The following is a 24,253-nucleotide window of genomic DNA, read 5'->3' on the forward strand; positions in this document are numbered from 1 at the left end:
TGCTCTTACAGTAAAGAATCTATAGTCTCACTGCTCTTACAGTAAAGAATCTATAGTCTCACTGCTCTTACAGTAAAGAATCCATAGTCTCACTGCTCTTACAGTAAAGAATCCATAGTCTCACTGCTCTTACAGTAAAGAATCCATAGTCTCACTGCTCTTACAGTAAAGAATCTATAGTCTCACTGCTCTTACAGTAAAGAATCTATAGTCTCACTGCTCTTACAGTAAATAATCCATAGTCTCACTGCTCTTACAGCAAAAAATCTATTGTCTCACTGCTCTTACAGTAAAGAATCTATAGTCTCACTGTTCTTACAGTAAAGAATCTATAGTCTCACTGCTCTTACAGTAAAGAATCCATAGTCTCACTGCTCTTACAGTAAAGAATCCATAGTCTCACTGCTCTTACAGTAAAGAATCCATAGTCTCACTGCTCTTACAGTAAAGAATCCATAGTCTCACTGCTCTTACAGTAAAGAATCCATAGTCTCACTGCTCTTACAGTAAAGAATCCATAGTCTCACTGCTCTTACAGTAAAGAATTTATAGTCTCACTGCTCTTACAGTAAAGAATCTATAGTCTCACTGCTCTTACAGTAAAGAATCCATAGTCTCACTGCTCTTGCAGTAAAGAATCCATAGTCTCACTGCTCTTGCAGTAAAGAATCCATAGTCTCACTGCTCTTACAGTAAAGAATCTATAGTCTCACTGCTCTTACAGCAAAGAATCCTTAGTCTCACTGCTCTTATAGTAAAGAATCCTTAGTCTCACTGCTCTTACAGTAAAGAATCCTTAGTCTCACTGCTCTTATAGTAAAGAATCCTTAGTCTCACTGCTCTTATAGTAAAGAATCCTTAGTCTCACTGCTCTTACAGCAAAGAATCCATAGTCTCACTGCTCTTACAGCAAAGAATCCTTAGTCTCACTGCTCTTACAGCAAAGAATCCTTAGTCTCACTGCTCTTATAGTAAAGAATCCTTAGTCTCACTGCTCTTACAGTAAAGAATTTATAGTCTCACTGCTCTTACAGTAAAGAATCTATAGTCTCACTGCTCTTACAGTAAAGAATCCATAGTCTCACTGCTCTTACAGTAAAGAATCTATAGTCTCACTGCTCTTACAGTAAAGAATCTAGTCTCACTGCTCTTACAGCAAAGAATCCTTAGTCTCACTGCTCTTTAAGCAAAGAATCCATAGTCTCACTGCTCTTACAGTAAAGAATCCATAGTCTCACTGCTCTTACAGTAAAGAATCTAGTCTCACTGCTCTTACAGCAAAGAATCTATAGTCTCACTACTCTTGCCGTAAAGAATCCACAATCTCCCTGCTTACACAGTAAAGAATTGCCTCTATGATAATAATTAAACCTTCTTTCCTCTAGACATACAGTAGATGATGCCCCCTTGTCGGCGTTTTAGGCCTACAGTGAAGGAAATAATTATTTGATCCTTTGCTGTTTTTGTAAGTTTGCCCTCTGACAAAGACTTGAACAGTCTATAGTTTTAAGGGTAGGTTAATTTTAACATTGAGAGATAGAATATCCAAAAAAAAAATCAAGAAAAACACATTGTATAAATTAGATAAATTTATTTGCATTTTGCAGTGAGAAATAAGTATTTGATCCCCCACAAACCATTATGAGTTCTGGCTCCTACAGACCAGTGAGGCTATGTGCCCACGATGCAGAAATGCTGCAGATTTTTTCTGCATCTCCCTGGCCGGAAAAACGCATGCGGATCTTACATGCGTTGTTCCTGGCAGGTAGAAGTGTTTGTCAAGCGTTTTTGCATGCATTTCCACATGCGGGTTATCAAGTGCTTTTCCAAGTGATTTTAGCATCACTTGGAAAAGTGCTTAACAGCTTGGTCACACTATATAAATCCATGCAACCGGCATGGATTTATATAGTGTGACCAAGTAATAGTTAAAATAAAGAATAAAAATGGTAAAAAATAAACATTATACTCACCTTCTGATGACCCCCGGTCTTCTCTCCGGTGCGTCCGGTGTCTTGGGCGGCTCGCGGTGGTGTAAAAGGACCTTGCATGACTCATGGAAGGTCCTTTTACACCACCGTGAGCCGCCTAAGAGACCGGACGCAGCGGAGAGAAGACCGGGGGCCATCAGAAGGTGAGTATAATGTTTATTTTTTATTTTAAATACTTTTTTAACAGGTACTATGGAACCGGGTCTGGATGAATGTCTTCTCTTCTCCAGACCCGGGTACCATCCGCACATTGAATCGCTTAATATCCGCATGTGCTCATGTAGTTATGCGGATATTAAGCGATTCAATGCAAGTCAATGGCGGCAATTACGCCACGTTTCCGCAAAAATAATGGACATGCTGCGTATTTTTCCGCTATGATAATCCGCAGTGGAAATTTCCGCAGCATGTGCACATCACATCCGGATTATCATTGGGGACCATGGGGCACGTATTACCAAGCGTTTTTTAAGCGTTTTCGCTGTGGAAATTCCGCGGCAAAAACGCTTGAAAAACGCATAGTGGGCACGCAGCCTTAGACGCTCCTAATCAACTCATTACCTGCATTAAAGACAGCTGTCTTACATAGTCACCTGTATAAATGACCCCTGTCCACAGACTCAATTAATCAGTCAGACTCTAACCTCTACAACATGGGCAAGACCAAAGAGCTTTCTAAGGATGTCAGGGACAAGATCATAGACCTGCACAAAGCTGGAATGGGCTACAAAACCATAAGTAAGATGCTGGGTGAGAAGGAGACAACTGTTGGTGCATTAGTAAGAAAATGGAAGAAATACAAAATGACTGTCAATCACCATCGATCTGGGGCACCATGCAAAATCTCACCTCGTGAGGTATCCTTGATCATGAGGATGGTGAGAGATCAGCCTAAAACTACACGGGGGGAACTTGTTAATGATCTCAAGGCAGCTGGGACCACAGTCACCAAGAAAACCATTGGTAACAAATTACGTCTTAAAGGTTTAAAATCCAGCAGCCCGCAAGGACCCCCTGCTCAAGAAGGCACATGTGCAGGCCCGTCTGAAGTTTGCCAATGAACACCTGGATGATTCTGTGAGTAATTGGGAGAAGGTGCTGTGGTCAGATGAGACCAAAATCGAGCTCTTTGGCATTAAGGCTGCGTGCCCACTATTCGTTTTTCAAGCGTTTTTGTTGCCTAATTTCTGCAGCATAAACGCTTTAAAAACGCTTGGTAATCCATGCCCCATGAAAATCTGCATGTTCTGTGCCCATGCTGCAGAATTTTTTGCAGCGGATTTTCCTTGTGGAAAAATCCGCAGCATGTCCATTATTTGTGCATTTCCGCATGCGGGTTTGAGGTCACAATGCATTTGAAAAGCGCAAGTCAAATCCTCATGTAAAAACGCTGCAAAAACGCTTAAGCGCGTGTAAATTCCACAAGTGTTTTTACTGCCAAGGACATGCAGAAACACTGCGGAAATTTTCTGCTTCAATTCTGCATCGTGGGCACATAGCCTTACTCAACCTGCCATGTTTGGAGGAAGAGAAATGTTGCCTATGACCCAAAGAACACCGTCCCCACTGTCAAGCATGGAGGTGGAAATATTATGTTTTGGGGGTGTTTCTCTGCTAAGGGCACAGGACTGTTTCACCGCATCAATGGGAGAATGGATGGAGCCATGTACCGTAAAATCGTGAGTGACAACCTTCTTCCCTCCGCCAGGACATTAAAAATGGGTCGTGACTGGGTCTTCCAGCAAGACAATGACCCAAAACATACAGCCAAGGCAACAAAGGAGTAGCTCAAAAGGAAGCACACTAAGGTCATGGAGTGGCCTAGCCAGTCTCCAGACCTTAATCCCATAGAAAACTTATGGAGTTGAAGCTCCGAGTTGCCAAGCGACATCCTCAAAATCTGAATGATTTAGAGATGATCTGCAAAGAGGAGTGGACCAAAACTCCTCCTGACATGTGCGCAACCCTCATCATCAACTACAAAAAACGTCTGACTGCTGTGCTTCAAATATTTATCTCTCACTGCAAAATGCAGATACATTTCTCTAATTTATACACTGTGATTTTCTTGATTTTTTGGGGGATATTCTATCTCTCAATGTTAAAATTAACCTTCCCTTAAAATGATAGACTGTTCATGTCTGTGGGCAAACTTACAAAAACAGCAAGGGATCAAATACTTATTTCCTTCACTGTTTGTGTAAAAAGATCATGTCAGTTCTTTGATGCATTTTCCACCCGTGTAAGTTGTGGCAAAATGTGTGGTTTTGCCACGGTTTTTGATGTTTTTTTTTTTTTTGCTTCTTTGTAACCAATTAACGACCTTGGGTCCAGCATTCATAGGAGATGATGATTTCTGCTGCACATAGCAGTCCTGAAGCCCTTCTGTGTATAGCACTTGCGATTAGAGGATCGCAGCTTCAAGCCTCCTAAGGTGACTATTGAAGCAAGTAAAAAGTAAAAAAAAAAAAAGTTCAAATCACCCCCCTTTTGCCTTATTTAAAATAAAACAATGAAAAAAATACACGTTTTGTATCGCTGCATTAAAAATTGTCCAATCTATCAAAATATAAAGTAAATTAATCAGATCGCTAAACGGCATATCGAGAAAAAAAAATTGAAATGCCAGAATTACGTTTTTTTTGGCCGCCCTAACATTGTTATAAAATGCTATCACAAAGCCCTAGATCCCGAAAAATGCAAACGCTACAGGTCTCGTAAAAAAAAAATTTTCTTACAAATTTTGGATTTTGTTTTTGACCACGTAAATAAAAAAGAACCTATGCATGTTTGGTATCTGCGTACTCCTACTGACCTGAAGAATTATATTGCCTAGTCAGTTTTAGCATTTAGTGAATATGGTAAATAAAAAAATAAAAAAAACTATTGTGGAATTGCACTTTTTTTTTGCAATTTCACTGAACTTGGAATTAATTTTTTTCCTGTTTTCCAGTACACTGTATGGTAAAATCAATAGTGTCATTCAAAAGTACAACTCGTCCCCCAAAAAACAAGACCTCACGTGGCCATATTGACGGAAAAAAGGTATGGCTTTTGGAAGAAGGGGAGCCAAAAAACAAAGCGCAAAAATGGAAAATCGCAAGATGGTGAAGGGGTTAAACAAAGAGCGAAGGAGGGTCCATGTTGGCTTACAGGGAGAATGTATACAGTGGTGGCCAAAAGTATTGGCACCCCTGCAATTCTGTCAGATAATACTCAGTTTCTTCATGAAAATGATTGCAATCACAAATTCTTTGATATTATTATCTTCATTTAATTTGCTTGCAAGGAAAAAACACAAAAAAGAATGAAGCAAAAATCAAATCATTGATCATTTCACACAAAACTCCAAAAATGGGCCAGACAAAAGTATTGGCACCCTCAGCCTAATACTTGGTTGCACAACCTTTAGCCAAAATAACTGCGAACAACCGCTTCCGGTAACCATCAATGAGTTTCTTACAATGCTCTGCTGGAATTGTAGACCATTCTTCTTTGGCAAACTGCTCCAGGTCCTTGATATTTGAAGGGTGCCTTCTCCAAACTGCCATTTTGAGATCTCTCCACAGGTGTTCTATGGGATTCAGGTCTGGACTCATTGCTGGCCACCTTAGAAGTCTCCAGTGCTTTCTCTCAAACCATTTTATAGTGCTTTTGGAAGTGTGTTTTGGGTCATTGTCCTGCTGGAAGACCCATGACCTCTGAGGGAGACCCAGCTTTCTCACACTGGGCCCTACATTATGCTGCAAAATTTGTTGGTAGTCTTCAGACTTCATAATGCCATGCACACGGTCAAGCAGTCCAGTGCCAGAGGCAGCAAAGCAACCCCAAAACATCAGGGAACCTCCGCCATGTTTGCCTGTAGGGACCGTGTTCTTTTCTTTGAATGCCTCTTTTTTTTTCCTGTACACTCTATGTTGATGCTTTTTGCCAAAAAGCTCCACTTTTGTCTCATCTGACCAGAGAACATTCTTCCAAAACGTTTTAGGGTTTCTCAGGTAAGTTTTGGCAAACTCCAGCCTGGCTTTTTTATGTCTCGGGGTAAGAAGTGGGGTCTTCCTTGGTATCCTACCATACAGTCCCTTTTCATTCAGACGCCGACGGATAGTGCGGGTTGACACTGTTGTACCCTCGGACTGCAGGGCAGCTTGAACTTGTTTGGATGTTAGTCGAGGTTCTTTATCCACCATCCGCACAATCTTGCGTTGAAATCTCTCGTCAATTTTTCTTTTCCGTCCACATCTAGGGAGGTTAGCCACAATGCCATGGGCTTTACACTTCTTGATGACACTGCGCACGGAAGACACAGGAACATTCAGGTCTTTGGAGATGGACTTGTAGCCTTGAGATTGCTCATGCTTCCTCACAATTTGGTTTCTCAAGTCCTCAGACAGTTCTTTGGTCTTCTTTCTTTTCTCCATGCTCAATGTGGTACACACAAGGACACAGGACAGAGGTTGAGTCAACTTTAATCCATGTTAACTGGCTGCAAGTGTGATTTAGTTATTGCCAACACCTGTTAGGTGCCACAGGTAAGTTACAGGTGCTGTTAATTACACGAATTAGAGAAGCATCACATGATTTTTCAAACAGTGCCAATACTTTTGTCCACCCCTTTTTTAGGTTTGGTGTGGAATTATATCCAATTTGGCTTTAGGACAATTCTTTTTGTGTTTTTTCATTGAAGACAAATTAAATGAAGAGAATAATACCAAAGAATTTGTGATTGCAATCATTTTCAGGAAGAAACAGAGTATTATCTGACAGAATTGCAGGGGTGCCAATACTTTTGGCCACCACTGTAGGTGTGCGGTGATGCTTCTCTTATTTTCTAGTAATGCGGGCTGTTTTTGTTTTCTGATTTTTAGGAGTTGCAGAACCCCTTTAAGGCTTTGGCTTATTTTTTTTAGAAATTGAATTGTTATAAGAAGATTCAGTAAAAACTACTTTTACCGATTGCTAAATACAAAACAAATATCCACAATAATAACTTTATAAACCTAAATGGCATTATAATTGCTGAAAACACCAATCAGCTCTGCCGTTCCCAGCAGATAATTTGTGGGCCGCAAGCTGTGATTTAGTGGGAAGCAGAAAAATCTCTGTCAAAACAACAGTGCCCATTATAATCATTTTCTGCAACATTTACAATTGATGACAAACAGTAGATTTCTATCGTCAGAAATTGCTCACGCGCTATTTGGATTCCATCTATTAATGCGCGTATTGTCACCACCGCGCGGTAATTGTCATTTTATGAGCTTTGATAGACACGCAAGAGTAAAGCCAAAATTAACGGTCCATTGAATGTCACGTAGCGTGAAATGTGCTACGCTCCAGTACATTGTAGTGAAGGCATTAATCGACCACAGAATTTACATGGTGATGTAGATGACTTTTGGACACTGACCCAAGTGCGGGATGGCCCTGACACATGGCTTCACCATCTTGGTTCTGCTAAGTTGATGAACTTGGTAGCGCCAACCGATTGTAGACCCTGAAGCCTGGTATACCAGATCAGTACTGGACGAAAAAGTATGTCAAAGACACTTGCTGGGGTGTATCTGTTAAAAGTTTGAGTTCCGGAGCATCAGTTTTAAAATTACCAACCAAACTTTTACTAAAACAGTCACAATTGATGGTTGACCCAGGACTCATCTTTCCTTTTCCAGACAATCATTCTTCATTCCAGATGTCCCAAACAGTGTGAAGGGGGCGTCATTGGACAAAGTAACTTTGCTGGAAGTACAAGAATTGGAATGCATAGGACTGGGGTAAAGTTATTGTCTGTGATGAAGCCCCCTTTAGACTGTTTGGGACCTTTTTTTTTTATTTTTTAGCGTTTTTTTAATCCTTTAGTTGTTTAATAAAATGGATGTGTCACGAATGTACCGCACTCCGCTGGGACCTCTAGTGCGTCTGGGATTAGAAGAGCTCAGCGATTAGCTGGACACAGGTCCTCTTCGACATCTACACTGCTATTGATGAGTTAAACAAGTTTATGGTGTATGGAAGGGATTAAGAGTTCCTTGAGTTTTTCTTTTGGCTCTTGTGACAGCTGCTGCTTGTTGGACCTACGCCCCTTTCATTATTTAAACCTGTTCCTGGTTTCCTCCCATGCCAGCTATAGAATTACTATTCTGTTCCTGACTGCTCTGGAGAAACTGTTGTGCTTCTTAGAAGTTTGTGGATTTCCATTTGCTTGTGTGTTTTCCCCTGTCTGTCTCATTCCCTGTGTTGTAGTGTCTTGCTGTCCTGCACATTGGCCAGGGCAAGGTGCAGGGTCAGTCACCGCTTAGGCACTTGACGGCACACGGGGGGGAAGGACCTGTCTAGGGCTATAGGGACCGCAGGTTTCAGCATAAGGTGAGTGTTGAGGGGTCACCATCTTCCCCCTTTCCCTATCGTCAGGGCTTTCCTTTACCAGCTTCCTCACCCCCTCCCATTGCTTTGCACATCGGGCATTTCCCTGCGCTGGCGTTACAGGAGGAGGGTACATCTGGAGGCGCCACCACAAAGAAGTACAACTATGTTAATGCAAACAGTACAATAAATGGTCATAGATAGAGCAGGGCTGTGGAGTCGGAGTCCGTGCCCATTTTGGTGGAGTCGGTATAAAATGGACCGACTCCTAAAATATATAATAAATTGGGTACAGTAGTTAAATGCAGTTTGTGGGGAATATTTTTTCATAAGGATTTGGGAAAGTTCTGAAATGTCCTATAAATGTCTGTCCTATTCCTGATCTAAGGGTCTACATGAGCCATGTATGAGGGAGTCGGAGGTTTGGCTTACTGACTCCACAGCCCTGATATAGAGAGAATACAAATAAGTTATAAAAGAACAACTGTCGTACATCATCTGGTCCATATAATAACTAAAAGGAAAAGGCCAGTAGGCTGAAATATCTTTTGACTCAAATTTATTTATTCCCCCTATTATTAACCATGACCACTAAAACTGATGGAGCGCCCACTTCTGTGCACACTTCCATGTATAGGCTGAGAAAGGAAAGCGAGAAGAAAGAGTTATCGGAATAGTAAAGTGTGGTAATAGCATAGAGAAGAAACAATAAAAGAGAGGAAAATAAAGTTAGGTAAGAGAGATGCCAGGGAAGGGGAAGGAACACTTACGGTAATTAATTAGGAGTTACATCCAAGCATGTGCCCAGAACAAGAAAGGAAACGCTTATAGTTGACCATGTCCAATGTTAGTTGACCATGTCCAATGCTCTTGAGAGGCTGGATAGAAGAGCAGAGTATTCAGCCGATTGTTGAAACTTTATCCAGTAGAACCGTGTGACTCTGAACTTGTCATTAGTGTCGTGTGGAATAAGTCAAGTTCTCAATATGCATGATAATAGTGTGTGGGACATCTTTAAGAATGATTATGCGGAGAAGAAACAGTGAGCGCTGCGTCATGCCATCAGTAGAGTGTCCTGCTAGCATTCATGTGTGTTGGCTTTTCATCCATGGAGGGGGGCTCACACACAATTTCACCTAAGAACCACCACCAGGAATAAAGACTGGGATCTAAAGATCCTCCAAGAACAACTCCCAAAGATCCATGAGCAGTGTTTTTTCCATCATGATGGAGACCATGCCACAAAGCAAAAGTGAGAGCCAAGTGGCTCTGTGAACAAAACATTGAAATTTTGGGTCCATGGCCAAGAAATTCCCCCAGATCTCCATCCAATAAAAAACCTGTGGTCAATCCTCAAAAAGCGGTTGGACAAACAAACTTAGGCTGTGTGCCCACGATGCTTTTTTAAGCGTTTCCTCAGAGGCAAAAACGCTGCAGAAATGCTTAAAAAACGCATAGTAGAAGGCCTGCCATGTCCCCCAATGATAATCCGCATGTGCTGTGCACATGTGGTGGAAATTTCCTCTGCGGATTATCATTGAGGAAAAAAACGCAGCACTACCAATTATTTTGCGGAAGTGCTGCGTTTTCGCCGCCATTGATTTGCATTGGAACGCGCCAATTCCGCAAGACTGCATCTAATGTGCTAATGTGCGGATGGTACCCGGGTGTGGAGGAGAGGAGAGTCTCATCCACACCCAGGTACCATTAAAAAAGCTGTACAAAAAGAATAAAATAAAAAATAAATATATACTTACTTTTTGGCGGCCTGCGCTGCGCTCCTCCTTGCTTCCCGGCAGTTTGCGATGTGCTGAAGGACCTGCGCTGACGTCAGAGTCATGTGATGGGTCACGCGATGCTGTCGTCGGCAGGTCCTTCAGTGTACCGCTGCCGGCAGCCGGGACGGTGAAGCAAGACAGCGCGGGCCATCAGAGGGTTAGTATATATTTATTTTTTGACATTCTCTCGGCCACAGTATATAAATCCATGACGTTTGCATGGATTTATATAGTGTGACCAAGTTGACACGCACTTTCCAAGTGATGCTAAAATCACTTGGAAAGCGCTTGTCAACCCGTATGCGGAAATGCATGTGAAGAACGCTTCACAGCCGCATGTCCCTGGCAGGAAAATGCATGTACAATCCGCATGTACAATCCGCATGCGTTTTTTTCTGCCAGGGAGATGCAGAAACGCTCAGGAAAAAATCCTGAGCATTTCTGCATCGTGGGCACATAGCCTTACAGAAATTGTGCTAAACTCAAAGCACTAATTCACTGATTAGACAAGAATGGGCACTCATCAGTTGGGATTTGGCCCAGAAGCTGATATTCAGCTGCCAGGGTGAACGGCTGAAGTCTGAAAAAATAAGGGTCAACACTAAATATTGTGTCTTTACATAAACGTGCCTACATTGGACACATCATACGAAGAGAACAATCACTGGAGAAGGAAGAATAGAAGGAACAAAACGACGAGAGAGACCAGCAACCAGGTGGCTTGATACTATCAAGATAATGATGGAGAAGACCCTGGAGGACCTATATAGGCTTGCACAAGATTGATCTTCCTACAGATTGTTCATCCATCAAGTCGCCATTGCTCGAAATCAAGCCAATGGCCATTAAATATAATAATACATAAACTTGATGTATTTGCCAAGAATATTGTAAAATCTTCTCAAATGCAGATGATTGTGCTTCAGTAACCATAGAAATATCCAACTAAAATATCTATAAACACTGAAGCAGCAAAATTTGTATCAGTCTCAAAACTTTTGGCCACAACTGTATATAGTCTGTGTAAGAGAGAAAGAGATTAGGCTGGCGTTTCACGTAGGATTGCTGATGGCCAAACTCGCGTTTAGCCAACAACTATCTTACCAAATCTTTCCATAAGTGTATTTACCCAAGCATGCATATTCAGTTCAATGAAGAAATAATATCTGCTTGTCTACCAGCACAAGAAAGAATTGTGTATGTCAAAATCCAGCATGCCCATTCCTTCTTTCCCCTTACACCTGTTGTCTTTGGACATTTTTGATGATCTCATGCACAATAGTATAACAATGCATCCCAACAATGCTCTAATGTAACGTGTGAACAGCTTTAGACGAAACTTAATTATCTAGAATTTCCATTTTGTGGTCTGCAAATCAAAAAAAAAGGGGGTTGGATTTACAAGTACCATGGCCGGCTCCTGCACCTGGGCATACAAGAGATATGCAAGGATAGGACACATTATATTGCCCTCTTAGTGTTCTGGGATCCCATACTGTTATCACTGTATGCCTCCCATTTAACAAAGGATCTAAGGGATTTTCTCCTTAAGAAGACTGCCAAACTGGTGTAGGGAGACTTATAAGCCATCCAATGCTTCCCGGGAAGGGGGGAAGTATCTCTCCTACAAAGGAAGAGAACATAGGAGGCAGCAATCGTAGAAGTCAATATTGACCCTTGAAAGAGTTTTGCCTCGTGACCTATCATGTAAATGCAAACAAGAATCTTCTTCAAAAGGAAAAAAACCTACAATTGCCAACAGTGATATTATGCATCCATTTGCAGAAGGCTGTTCAGACTTTCTTGCCTCTCATGAGTGCATTGTAGGATATTATTTCACACAATGAGAGTCCTTAAATAGAGTGCCTAAGGGAGACAGTGTGTACTTAGAGACGACCAAGCTGTTGTATGGAGATTTAACCTCTTAGATTACCTATCTCAGGCTTCTCACCCAGCGAACCAGTTACCTACTTTGCTCTGATGAGGGGCAAGAAACCCATAACAGCCTTCTGCAAATGGATTTTTTTTTTCTTTTGGAAAAGATTTTGTTTTGGCTGTATATCCTAAGTTATATGGGAAAGCTCATTAAAGGGTCCATATAGACTTCTAGAATTGTAACCTCGAATAAGCACTAGAGATCCTGTTCCATTCCATTGCATCCCAGTGTATCCCATTTTACACAAACACTTGCAGCATGCTCTATGATATTCCATATTATAGAGCTCTCTGGAGGAATATTGTGCTTTAATAAAGACACTAAAAGGCAGTATATGAAGTGTCTTCAGGTCCATAATATGGACCCCTAGGAACTCCATGGGCATAAGCCTTTAAAGCTGTTTTCTTCTTTCATCTTTTTGTAAAAAACTATGATTGCAGTGATAAAAATAACAAAATCAGCCGTTACTCACCTAGGTCTAGCACTGTTCTGGTGATTACGTATAGGCAGCAGCGGTGATGCCATATAATGGCACTGCAGCCAATCACTGAGCTCAGCAGCTCACGCCGTCTACACCGGTTGCCAGCTTGACGTCACTGCTGCAGCCTTTACACCATCACCGGAGATACAGCGCTGCACCTTGGGAGGTGACTACCGGATGATTTTATCACGGCAAGCTTGATGTTTTACAAAGGATGAAAGGGGAAAACTCCTTTAATCCAAAGTACAAAAACAAGTTTGAACCTGAGTAACATGGATGAGTAAATTACAGGCATTCCCTGGCCATTTTCTGAAGGAAAAAAGTTTGTAACATCAGCCACTGTAGACTCATAAATCCTCATGAACTCCGGTGACTAGGTCACATCCAAAAATAATGACTCATTGATTTTCCATCAAGTTCACCTGATTGCGCCACATGCCGTGACTCATGACTCTAAGCTCCAGCACAAGGGCTCTTATGGAGGGAACATGGTGCTGGTCACTTAAGGTTATCGGGGACAACATGGAGGATTTCTAAATAGGGACTGTTGAAATCTGATGGATGGCTCCTCTATAGAAATCGATTACCCGGTATCCAAACATGAAGGATTATCTTGGTCTTCTGAAAAGTTTCATTTCAGTCCTGGGCTGGAGATTTGTAGTGCCAGGCTCACGGTAATGAAATCATCCTTGGTCAGCTACATTTTTTTGAGAACGTTAGTCAGAGTCTACGAGGAACATTACATCAGTAGTTATCTTAGGTCCTAAACACTAGATTTATTCACCGTACAAAATTATTAAAACTTAATAAACAAAGCGAGTGTTTGTCCCTCTAGCAGTAAGTCTATGTTCACACAGGATTTTTTTTTTTTTTGAGACGTTCAAGAACCACAAGTTTTTCAAATGGAAACGCCTTCAGAAAATGCTCCTTTTGGGGGAGTTTTTCTTTTTCTGAAGCAGTTTTGGAAGAGGTTTTTTTTTTCTGGAGTGTTCTTTCCAGCCTTCTGATTGGAGAGGTTTCCATCAGGATCTTCAGAGAAGCAACGTGCATTTTCTTTTTTTTCCACCAAGTATTTTTAAAAACCTCTTCAGGATTAAAAAAAAAACAAGAGGATCTTTTCAAAAGAACACCGTGTGAACATTACCCTAGGTCACAGCATGATTTTAGACTGCTGAATAGCGTCAGGCCTATCAGCTGCACATACCCCAAACCTGTATCAGTTGCCAGACTAGAGAAAAATTGCACTAATTTGCAGTCTCAGGGCCCCGTTCATTAAGGCGGACGTTCCATATGGCAGTCTTAATGTTGGGCTTACGGGAGTGAGATGCACCTAATTTATTAAGAGGTGGATTGGGTGACCAATATCACTTGTGTGCACCTCTGGTGGAGATGTTACTCCAGTCAGGGATTGGAGAACATTTCTAGTGTAAATTTTGCCACCAAAGTGGAGTAAATTTTGAAGAATTTTCTACTGGCTTCACCACGCCTCGTCCCGCCCATGTCCTGCCTGCTTGGCGGATCTGTCTGGGACTGTCATGAAAACTCCTAAAGTTACTAAAAAGTAGCAACATTTTTGAGCAATGCAAAAGTTGAGCAAAACTTTTTAAAGTGTTTTACTCCAGAAAACACTTTGATGAATCAGGGCTTTAGTTTTGAGAAGGTGAGCCATGATTAGGAGGAGTCTTAAAAGGCATCAGATTTAGTAGCCATTATTTTGGTCTCCATCAAGTCTGGCACCAGATTTGTTACACAGGGCGCCAGTGTGCAACTGCGATAACTTCAGGGGGTCTTCCAACAATATAAAGGATATCTGAAAGATGAGATGTGGTAGGAGAGTCACTGCTCAGAGTTACAATTTATAGCAAGTGAATGGGAAAAATAGAAATAGCCATTCCGGAATTCGCAGAGATTTCTGCCAAGTTTAAATGTACAACCAATTTTTTTTTCCAATTTGTAGGAGTCCTACCTATCGGATATTTTTGGTAAATTCATAAGTCTATCGGCTGAATAAGGAATCATTTCTGAACAGCAGCATTAGTTAAACAGCTGCGGAGCTGCGCTTCCTGTGCATGTGCAGTGTGTTTTTTTTATCTTTTTATGCAGAGCTCTAACATGCTGGTTATCTCGGGAGCGCCCCTCAGTGGTGGCTGCTGCCATCCAGAGAGATGGATTTGGAGTTCTATTTCAGAAAAACTGAGCTCTGAAACCAATAAACAATTGTTAAAAAATTAACCTCTAAACTCAGGTCGGTTGCTTGTGTACTGAACTGGCTCAGGCGCTGAGCTCGCCTCATACATGGCAGGTGCTGGCTGTATTATACAGCCCGCACCTGCCTCTAACATGATTTCCAAGAGTCGTGATATCGCCAGCTCTCTGCAAAACTCACGCATGCGTGCAATTTTCTTTTCATGCATTGCGCCTCTGAAGGCGGGTGTACGATTCCTGCCGAAGACCAAGCTTCTTCCTTGCTTCCGGACATGCACAGTGCGCCTCTGAAGCTGGGGATTGTACACCCGGTCTCAGAGGTGCAATGCATGAAATAAAAAAATCACCCGCATGCGCGAGTTTTGCAGAGGGCTGGCGATGACACCTACTCTTGGAAATCATGTTATCAAGGGTGTGATAACATGCCCAGTGGGACCACCAGTCTGGGGAAACAAACACCCTATCAACTAGTCAAAAGGTTATTTACATATTAAGAAAGGACTTTAGAAATTCTTTTCCTAATGATCTGTTATGGTGATCTGTTATAGTGATCTGTTAACACTTTGTGTTCCGGCACCAGTACGGCAGCCCCTTCGAGGCTTACGTCTGAGCCCCGCGCAAAACAGGATTCTGATGTATGCCATAGACTATAACGGTGCTGGGAATGCGAACGTGAGCTCTGTCGTGCATCGTTTTGGAGGTATACGCCTACTGGAGGCGAACACCAAAAATGTGTCATCCAGGATCAAGGGCTGGTTATGTAGGGTTTTTATACAGGAAGATACAAATGCTGCAGGTTTGGGGGGTATGGGAGACCTGTCAGGTTCTAAATAAAATGTAAAATATATTTTACCCATACTATAATGAAAAAAAATTGAACTCCAGAATTGCTGTTTTTTTGGGCTGTGCACCTTCCCACAAAAATGCACTATAGAGCAATAAAAATGTCATATGTACCCGAAAATGATACCAATAAAAACTACAACTTGCTTGCCATACAAAGAACAACAAGCCCTTGTGCGGGTCTATTGATGGAGAAATTAAAAAAATAAATAAATAAAGTTTTGACACACATTGAACACCGTATAAACGAGGGGTTTGTGGAATTGCATTTTTTTCTTCACTATTTCACCCCCACATGGTACTCCCTTTTGCTCCACACCCACTCCCCTTTCAATATATTGTAAGGTAAAGTGAATGATGGCCTATGTCAAAGAAAAAATAGTAAATGATGGCACTTGGAAAAAATTGAAAAATCAAAAATCGCTGCCTAATAAGGAATTAATTAACACTGCGATAAAGGAGATTTTCAATATTTAAAATGTGTGATCCAAATACGAATCTGAGAAAAATGCTTTTTTTTTTTTGTCTAGATTGGTGTTTGCTCGACTAGAACCCGAGTGTTCTCATAAATGTCACATATGTAGATTCCCGGAGAGTCTGCAAATAAACATTTTTTCCCATCTTACTGGGATTGCATAGATCTTAGAAAGGTCTTAACTTGCACTTTCCAAACATATGAAAGCAGAATACCAAGTAGTAGAGATCATTATCTATGGAAAATATGACCCTATTACCATTCTCTCTCTGAGCTGCTGATATACAATGCCGTGAATTTAAGAGTTGACGTAAACTTATTGATGCAAAACCAAATCACTATATGTAGCATAATTACTGTTCATGAGAAAATCAATTCTTCTATAGTCAAGGTTTGCTTAGATAAATAATAATTAAAAGTAAAATTTCTGATTATGTGGGCATAAAGGACAGTAATTGTTTGTTCATGGGACAACCCCCTTAAGGGGTCAATTAAAGTTCAAAGTGAATTTTAATTAATAGATCTTGGAATAATAATAATTTCCACAATTGGATGTGTTAAGAAAAAATGTTCCTGTGCTGAGATAATCTTATAAATGTGTAATGTTCACGGTCTGGTTAGGTGAGGAAGCATAAGTCACTTATAATAAGTGAGTATACAGACAACACAGCAGAGGCTTGCAGCTGCTGCTTTCTCAGATAACACATTTCACTGCCTGTTTTATCACAGGAGCGAGTGTTTCTGCTACGTCTCCAGCCCTCTGAGCTCATCATAAATCAAGTCGGTGATGTAAGAGCTCAATGGCCACAAAAACTTCTATGTCACTGATTTGATTTATGATGAGCTCACAGGACTGGTGACTTGGCAGAACCACTCACTCCTGTGATAAAACAGAGAGGGAAAGGTGTTACCTCAGAAAGCAGCAGCTGGGAGCCCCTGCTGTGTCATGGCTGTATACTCACTTATCATATTTGTCGACCAAGAAATGGAGCAGCTTTGCGTGGTTGGACACCGCAAATAACAGTATATAGCAGGGGCCTTCAGAATAGGGCTATTTCTTCATTCTTGCATAATCACTAAGCGGTCATTTTATTGATATACATGATATATTATTATTATTAATTTTGTTTTAATCAATATAGCTGTTGTTTTTTCCAGTAATACCATTTTAGAATACATGACTTACTGGTTTATGTAAGTAAATTCTTGAGGAGGAGAAATAGGAACACAGCAAATCTGCCATTGTTTTTTTTTTTTACTCTACTCACTGTTACTTTTTAAAGGGGTTGTCCGGTGGTGGGGGGTGTTGCGGCGGAGGAGTGGGTTACAGGCAGTGGCCGGCTGCTGCAGCTAGCATGTGTGCCCGCTGCTGAAGAAAATAGATATTCACTTTTCTCCACACCCATGGGAGTGAGGAGTGAATAATCATTTTCTTTAATAGCGCACACTGTCAGTCGCAGCAGCTGGTGTCATGCTGCGGCTCAGTGATCCTCTGTGCCAGCTAATTGAGAGTATGAATATTCACTCCTCTCCACTCCCATGGGCGCTGAGAAGAGTGAATATTCATTCTCTTTAGTAGCGGGCACACAGGATCGCTGAGCCGCAGCAGGAGCTGCGGCCGCTGCTAAAACTGCGCACTACTAAAGAAAATGCATATTCACTCTTCTCCATTCCAATAGTCTCAGCTTGGAGAGGAGTTAATATCCTCGCAGCTCACCTCAGCATCTGAGGGTGCATGGTAGTGACGTCATGCGCTGCTCAGATCCTGGGATCAACTGCTGGCAGACAGGACGCAGCACTGGAGCAGAGGAAAGAAAGGTGAGTAGAAGTGTTTATTTTTTTCATGTGTGCAGTGATGGGGTGACATGTATACCAGGATTGGGGATGAGGGGTCGATTCATACCAGGACAGGGGTCCATGCATACCAGGACTGGTGATGAGGTGGCCATGCATACCATGATTGGGGATCAGGGGAGCCATGCATACCAGGATTGGTGATGAGGTGGCCATGCATACCAGGATTGGTGATGAGGGGGCCATGCATACCAGGATTGGTGATGAGGGGGCCATGCATACCAGGATTGGTGATGGAGGGGGCCATGCATACCAGGATTGGTGATGAGGGGGCCATGCATACCAGGATTGGTGATGAGGGGGCCATGTATACCAGGATTGGTGATGGAGGGGGCCATGCATACCAGGATTGGTGATGGAGGGGGCCATGCATACCAGGATTGGTGACAAGGGGGGCCATGCATACCAGGATTGGTGATGAGGGGTGCCATGCATACCAGGATTGGTGATGAGGTGGCCATGCATACCAGGATTGGTGATGAGGGGGCCATGCATACCAGGATTGGTGATGAGGAGGGGGCCATGCATACCAGGATTGGTGATGAGGTGGCCATGCATACCAGGATTGGTGATGAGGGGGCCATGCATACCAGGATTGGTGATGAGGGGGCCATGTATACCAGGATTGGTGATGGAGGGGGCCATGCATACCAGGATTGGTGATGGAGGGGGCCATGCATACCAGGATTGGTGACAAGGGGGGCCATGCATACCAGGATTGGTGATGAGGGGTGCCATGCATACCAGGATTGGGATGAGGGGGCCATGCATACCAGGATTGTTGATGAGGGGGCCATACATACTAGGATTGATGATGAGGGGCCATGCATCCCCAGTTTGGGGAGAGGAGGCGATGCATACCAGGATGGGGAAATTTACCAGTAGCTGCTGCATTTCCCATCCTAGGCTTATACTCGAGTCAATAAGTTTTCCCAGTTTTTTATGATAAAATTAGGTGCCTCGGGTTATATTTGGTTGGCTTATACTCAAGTATATATGGTAAATTAATCAGATCCGTAAACGGCGTGACGAGAAAAAAAAATCAAAACCTCAGAATTATGTTTTTTTGGTTGCATCAACTTTGCTATAAAATGCAATAACGAGCGATCAAAACATCGTATCAACCACAAAATGGTATCAATAAAAACGTCAGCTCAGCACACAAAAAAATAAGTTCTCACTCGGCCCCAGATATCGAAAATTGAGACTCTACGGGTTTCGGAAAACGGCGCTTTTATTTATTTTTTTTCCTTACAATCTTTTTTTTTTTTTTCACCACTTAAACAAAAAAGAACCTATAGATGTTTGGTATCTATGAACTTGTAATGACTGGAGAATAATAATGGCTGGTCAGTTTTAGCATTTAGTGAACATGGTAAAAACAAACAACATGTGAAATTGCACTTTTTTTGCAATTTCACAGCACTTGGATTTTTTTTTCCTGTTTTCCAGTACACTATACGGTAAAATCAATGGTTTCGTTCAAAAGTACAACTCGTCCCGCAAAAAACAAGACCTCACACGGCCATATTGACTGAAAAATAAAAAAGTTATGGGAAGAAGGATTGCGAAAAACAAAAAGGGAAAATCGCAAGGTCGTCAAGGGGTTAAAAACTAAATGGTGACAAATTTGAATGAAATCCGAAAGCAAACATTTTTATTTTTTTTTGCCCCAAATATATGCTTTCAAGTAAAAAAAAGATAAATGTCCCCAAAAGCTGATAACACCTTTTATGTGTTTCTGGGCAAGCTGAGTGACAACAACCTATATGGCCTCTATCACAGCTCTCATCAAGAAATATCTAGGAATTTTCCTATGGGGAATGTAGGAAATTTCCTTTTGGGGATGTAGGAAAAGCAGGTTGTTACTGCAGCCATATTGGGTGATAAGCCTTTGTAAGAATTTAAGTATGAGGGAGTCGGAAGAGATTACTGTCGGATGAACAAGCATTCGACATGTATGGGCACCTTTATATACTCTTCCACTGTGATCTCTATTTGAATACAAAGCTTGTGGAGGAAGAAAATGTATTAAAGGGAATATGTCAGTAGGATCAACCCTCCTAAGCCGTCTATATGGGCACGCAGGTCATAAATAAAATAATAACTTGATATCTGTGATCCTATGTCTTATTCCCGAGAAATCAACATTTTTCTTAATATGTAAATTAGTTGTTAAGATCTATGGGGGGACCTAGATCTCCCTGAGAACCTGCCTCCAGATCTTATTTTAAATGAGAGAAGGTGTTACCAGTGTGAGACATGTAATGACTGACAGTCTGCTCTCCTGATACATGTCTCACACTGGTAACGCCTCATTGAATTTGGGCTCTGGAGGCAGAGTCTTCGGGAGATCTATGTCCAGCCCATAGATCTTAACAGCTCATTTACATATTAAGAAAAATGTGGATTTCTCGGGAATAAGATATCAGATCGCAGATGTCAAAGTATCATTTTATTCAGCTTCCTATGACCTACTTGCCCATATAGACTGCCCATCATACTGACAGATTCCGTTTAATCCTCAAATACAGTCATTCCCAATCCAGGAAGGAAGCGCTTCAAAAAATGATCCCACTACCTGAGATTCACCACGATTCACATTCTTACCTCAAAGGACATTGGTTGGGCGACCCATGCTTAGTTTGCTAGGATTCCATGAAATCCTGTTTGGGAATCACTTTGTCTGGTGCCTAATGGAGCAAGACCTGTGGGTTGCAGGATGCAAGACTTGTGGGATGCAGGACTTGTGGGATGCAGGACTTGTGGGATGCAGGACTTGTGGGTTTGCTTGACTTGTGGGTTTGCTTGACTTGTAGGTTTGCTTGACTTGTGGGTTTGCTTGACTTGTGGGTTTGCTTGACTTGTGGGATGCAGGACTTGTGGGATGCAGGACTTGGGGGATGCAGGACTTGTGGGATGCAGGAGCTGTGGGATGCAGGAGCTGTGGGATGTAGGACCTGCCGGCCCAAGAACAGAATATATATATATGTACAGTGCTGGCCAAAAGTAGTGGCACCCCTGCAATTCTGTCAGATAATGCTCAGTTTCTTCCTGAAAATGATTGCAATCACAAATTCTTTGGTATTATTCTCTTCATTTAATTTGTCTTCAATGAAAAAAACACAAAAAGAATTGTCCTAAAGCCAAATTGGATATAATTCCACACCAAACCTAAAAAAGGGGGTGGACAAAAGTATTGGCACTGTTTGAAAAATCATGTGATGCTTCTCTAATTCGTGTAATTAACAGCACCTGTAACTTACCTGTGGCACCTAACAGGTGTTGGCAATAACTAAATCACACTTGCAGCCAGTTAACATGGATTAAAGTTGACTCAACCTCTGTCCTGTGTCCTTGTGTTTACCACATTGAGCATGGAGAAAAGAAAGAAGACCAAAGAACTGTCTGAGGACTTGAGAAACCAAATTGTGAGGAAGCATGAGCTATCTCAAGGCTACAAGTCCATCTCCAAAGACCTGAATGTTCCTGTGTCTTCCGTGCGCAGTGTCATCAAGAAGTCTAAAGCCCATGGCACTGTGGCTAACCTCCCTAGATGTGGACGGAAAAGAAAAATGACGAGAGATTTCAACGCAAGATTGTGCGGATGGTGGATAAAGAACCTCGACTAACATCCAAACAAGTTCAAGCTGCCCTGCAGTCCGAGGGTACAACAGTGTCAACCCGTACTATCCGTCGGCGTCTGAATGAAAAGGGACTGTATGGTAGGATACCCAGGAAGACCCCACTTCTTACCCCGAGACATAAAAATGCCAAGCTGGAGTTTGCCAAAACTTACATGAGAAAGCCTAAAACGTTTTGGAAGAATGTTCTCTGGTCAGATGAGACAAAAGTAGAGCTTTTTGGGAAAAAGCATCAACATAGAGTGTACAGGAAAAAAAAAGGCATTCAAAGAAAAGAACACTGTCCCTACAGTCAAACATGGCGGAGGTTCCCTGATGTTTTGGGGTTGCTTTGCTGCCTCTGGCACTGGACTGCTTGACCGTGTGCATGGCATTATGAAGTCTGAAGACTACCAACAAATTTTGCAGCATAATGTAGGGCCCAGTGTGAGAAAGCTGGGTTTCCCTCGGAGGTCATGGGTTTTCCAGCAGGACAATGACCCAAAACACACTTCCAAAAGCACTATAAAATGGTTTGAGAGAAAGCACTGGAGACTTCTAAGGTGGCCAGCAATGAGTCCAGACCTGAATCCCATAGAACACCTGTGGAGAGATCTCAAAATGGCAGTTTGGAGAAGGCACCCTTCAAATATCAGGGACCTGGAGCAGTTTGCCAAAGAAGAATGGTCTACAATTCCAGCAGAGCATTGTAAGAAACTCATTGATGGTTACCGGAAGCGGTTGTTCCCAGTTATTTTGGATAAAGGTTGTGCAACCAAGTATTAGGCTGAGGGTGCCAATACTTTTGTCCGGCCCTTTTTTGGAGTTTTGTGTGAAATGGTCAATGATTTGATTTTTGCTTCATTCTCTTTTGTGTTTTTTCCTTGCAAGCAAATTAAATGAAGAGAATAATACCAAAGAATTTGTGATTGCAATCATTTTCAGGAAGAAACTGAGTATTATCTGACAGAATTGCAGGGGTGCCAGCACTGTAAATATATATATATATATATAATTATTATTATTAATTATTTATATAGCGCCATTGATTCCATGGTGCTGTACATGAGAAGGGGTTACATACCAAATACAGATATCACTTACAGTAACAAACTAACAATGATAGACTGGTACAGAGGGAAGAGGACCCTGCCCTTGCCGGCTTACATTCTATAGGAACGGGGAAGGAGACAGTAGGTTGGGGGGTTGCAGTAGTAGTAGTTTCGGCATTGTTGAGGAGGCAGCAGGGTCATTGCAGGCTGTAAGCTTTCTTGAAGAGATGGGTTTTCAGGTTCCGTCTGAAGGATCCAGGTGTGGCGGATAATCGGACGTGTTGAGGCACAGAATTCCATAGGACGGGGAATATTCGGGAGAAATCTTGGCGGTGATTGGGTGAGGAATGAATAAGTGTGGAGGAGAGAAGGAGGTCTTGGAAGGACCAGAGATTACGTGAGGGAATATATCGGGACATAAGTTCAGAGATGTACGGAGGAGAGAGGTTATGGATGGCTTTGTAGGTCAGTGTTAGTAGTTTGAACTGGATACGGTGGGGAAATGGGAGCCAGTGAAGAGATTTGCAAAGGAGGGTAGCAGAGGAGTAGCGAGGCGAGAGATGGACCAGTCGCGTAGCAGAGATAAGGATGGACTGGAGAGGTGCGAGAGTATTACCAGGTAGGCCACAGAGGAGGATGTTGCTGTAGTCGAGGCGGGAGATGATGAGGGCATGAACAAGCAGTTTAGTAGATTGAGGGTTGAGGAAAGCACGGACTCTGGAAATATTTTTGAGCTGGAGGCGACAGAGGTGGTGAGAGCTTGGATGTGGGGTTTGAAGGACAGGGGGCTGCCTCCCCCCTTCCCCAGGCTCCTCCAGCTCTGGTGCCAGGCAGGGAAGTGCTGGGCAGCTGCTTGCTGGCTTCTTTGTGTCAGGAGGAGCAGACAGAGCGCAGAAGTCCAGGGGGCTCCATGAAGGGCCGACAGAATGGAGACTGGGCACAGCAGACACACAGCCAGGGGGATAAAATGTATAAACATATAAAATGTACGTTTTACGGAAGCGGTAAGTGAATGGTGATAGGTAGACAGTGGAGTGGATCATGACCCTTATACCGAAAGAGTGGTGGGAAAATTGTGTCATGCTCATGGTACTCCGCTCTGTACTTTTACGGGCACAATCCCGGAGACCAGATAGGATTTATTGCCGCTGTTTGAGGCTTTTCTCTGTGCTGCCTGGAATATGCCTTTTGCTTTAATCTCTTCGAACAGGCCCCCAATATATAGTGATTTTTTCTTCATTAGCAGAGTGTGCTGAGAATAGCATTATACCAAACCCGAGAGTAAGGATATGAGTCGGCACAGACAGCGTGTGCGTCATTACCTTATCCATCAGTACAGTGCGAATTGATTCTTAATTCTTTAATTAAATTTGTTTGATTTCCTCTCTCCCCCGTTAAATAATTTACAGATTCACATTTGAATGACAAATGCCATATTAGCTTTGATGCTTTGTCTTAAAGTGACACCTCACCCTACCCCCCACCCTATTATTCTCTCCGCAGGTCTTCCAGTACATCATCCAGCTTCAGCAAGCCCAGTTCTCAGAGCCTGGCGTCTCGAGGAGCTTTCTTTGTTGACGACGATGATGATGAGGTGAGATCTTCCATAATCACAATTTCGAATGTGAAATGTTGAGATATAATAATGAGTC

General features: G+C 42.3%; 1 protein-coding gene across 1 annotated transcript in view; it reads left to right on the plus strand.

The window, feature by feature from the left end:
- The window catches only part of MRE11 (MRE11 homolog, double strand break repair nuclease), a 242,404-nt gene that overhangs the window by 203,200 nt on the left and 14,951 nt on the right, over positions 1–24,253 (plus strand). The window contains exon 19 of the mRNA XM_073662176.1: positions 24,105–24,195. Within this exon, the coding sequence (XP_073518277.1) occupies positions 24,105–24,195 (91 nt within the window). The remainder of the gene's footprint in view (positions 1–24,104; positions 24,196–24,253) is intronic.

This window comes from Phyllobates terribilis, unplaced genomic scaffold (assembly GCF_046119375.1).
Source record: "Phyllobates terribilis strain yellow unplaced genomic scaffold, ASM4611937v1 Scaffold_2__4_contigs__length_985480577, whole genome shotgun sequence".
NCBI classification, from domain to species: Eukaryota; Metazoa; Chordata; class Amphibia; order Anura; family Dendrobatidae; genus Phyllobates; species Phyllobates terribilis.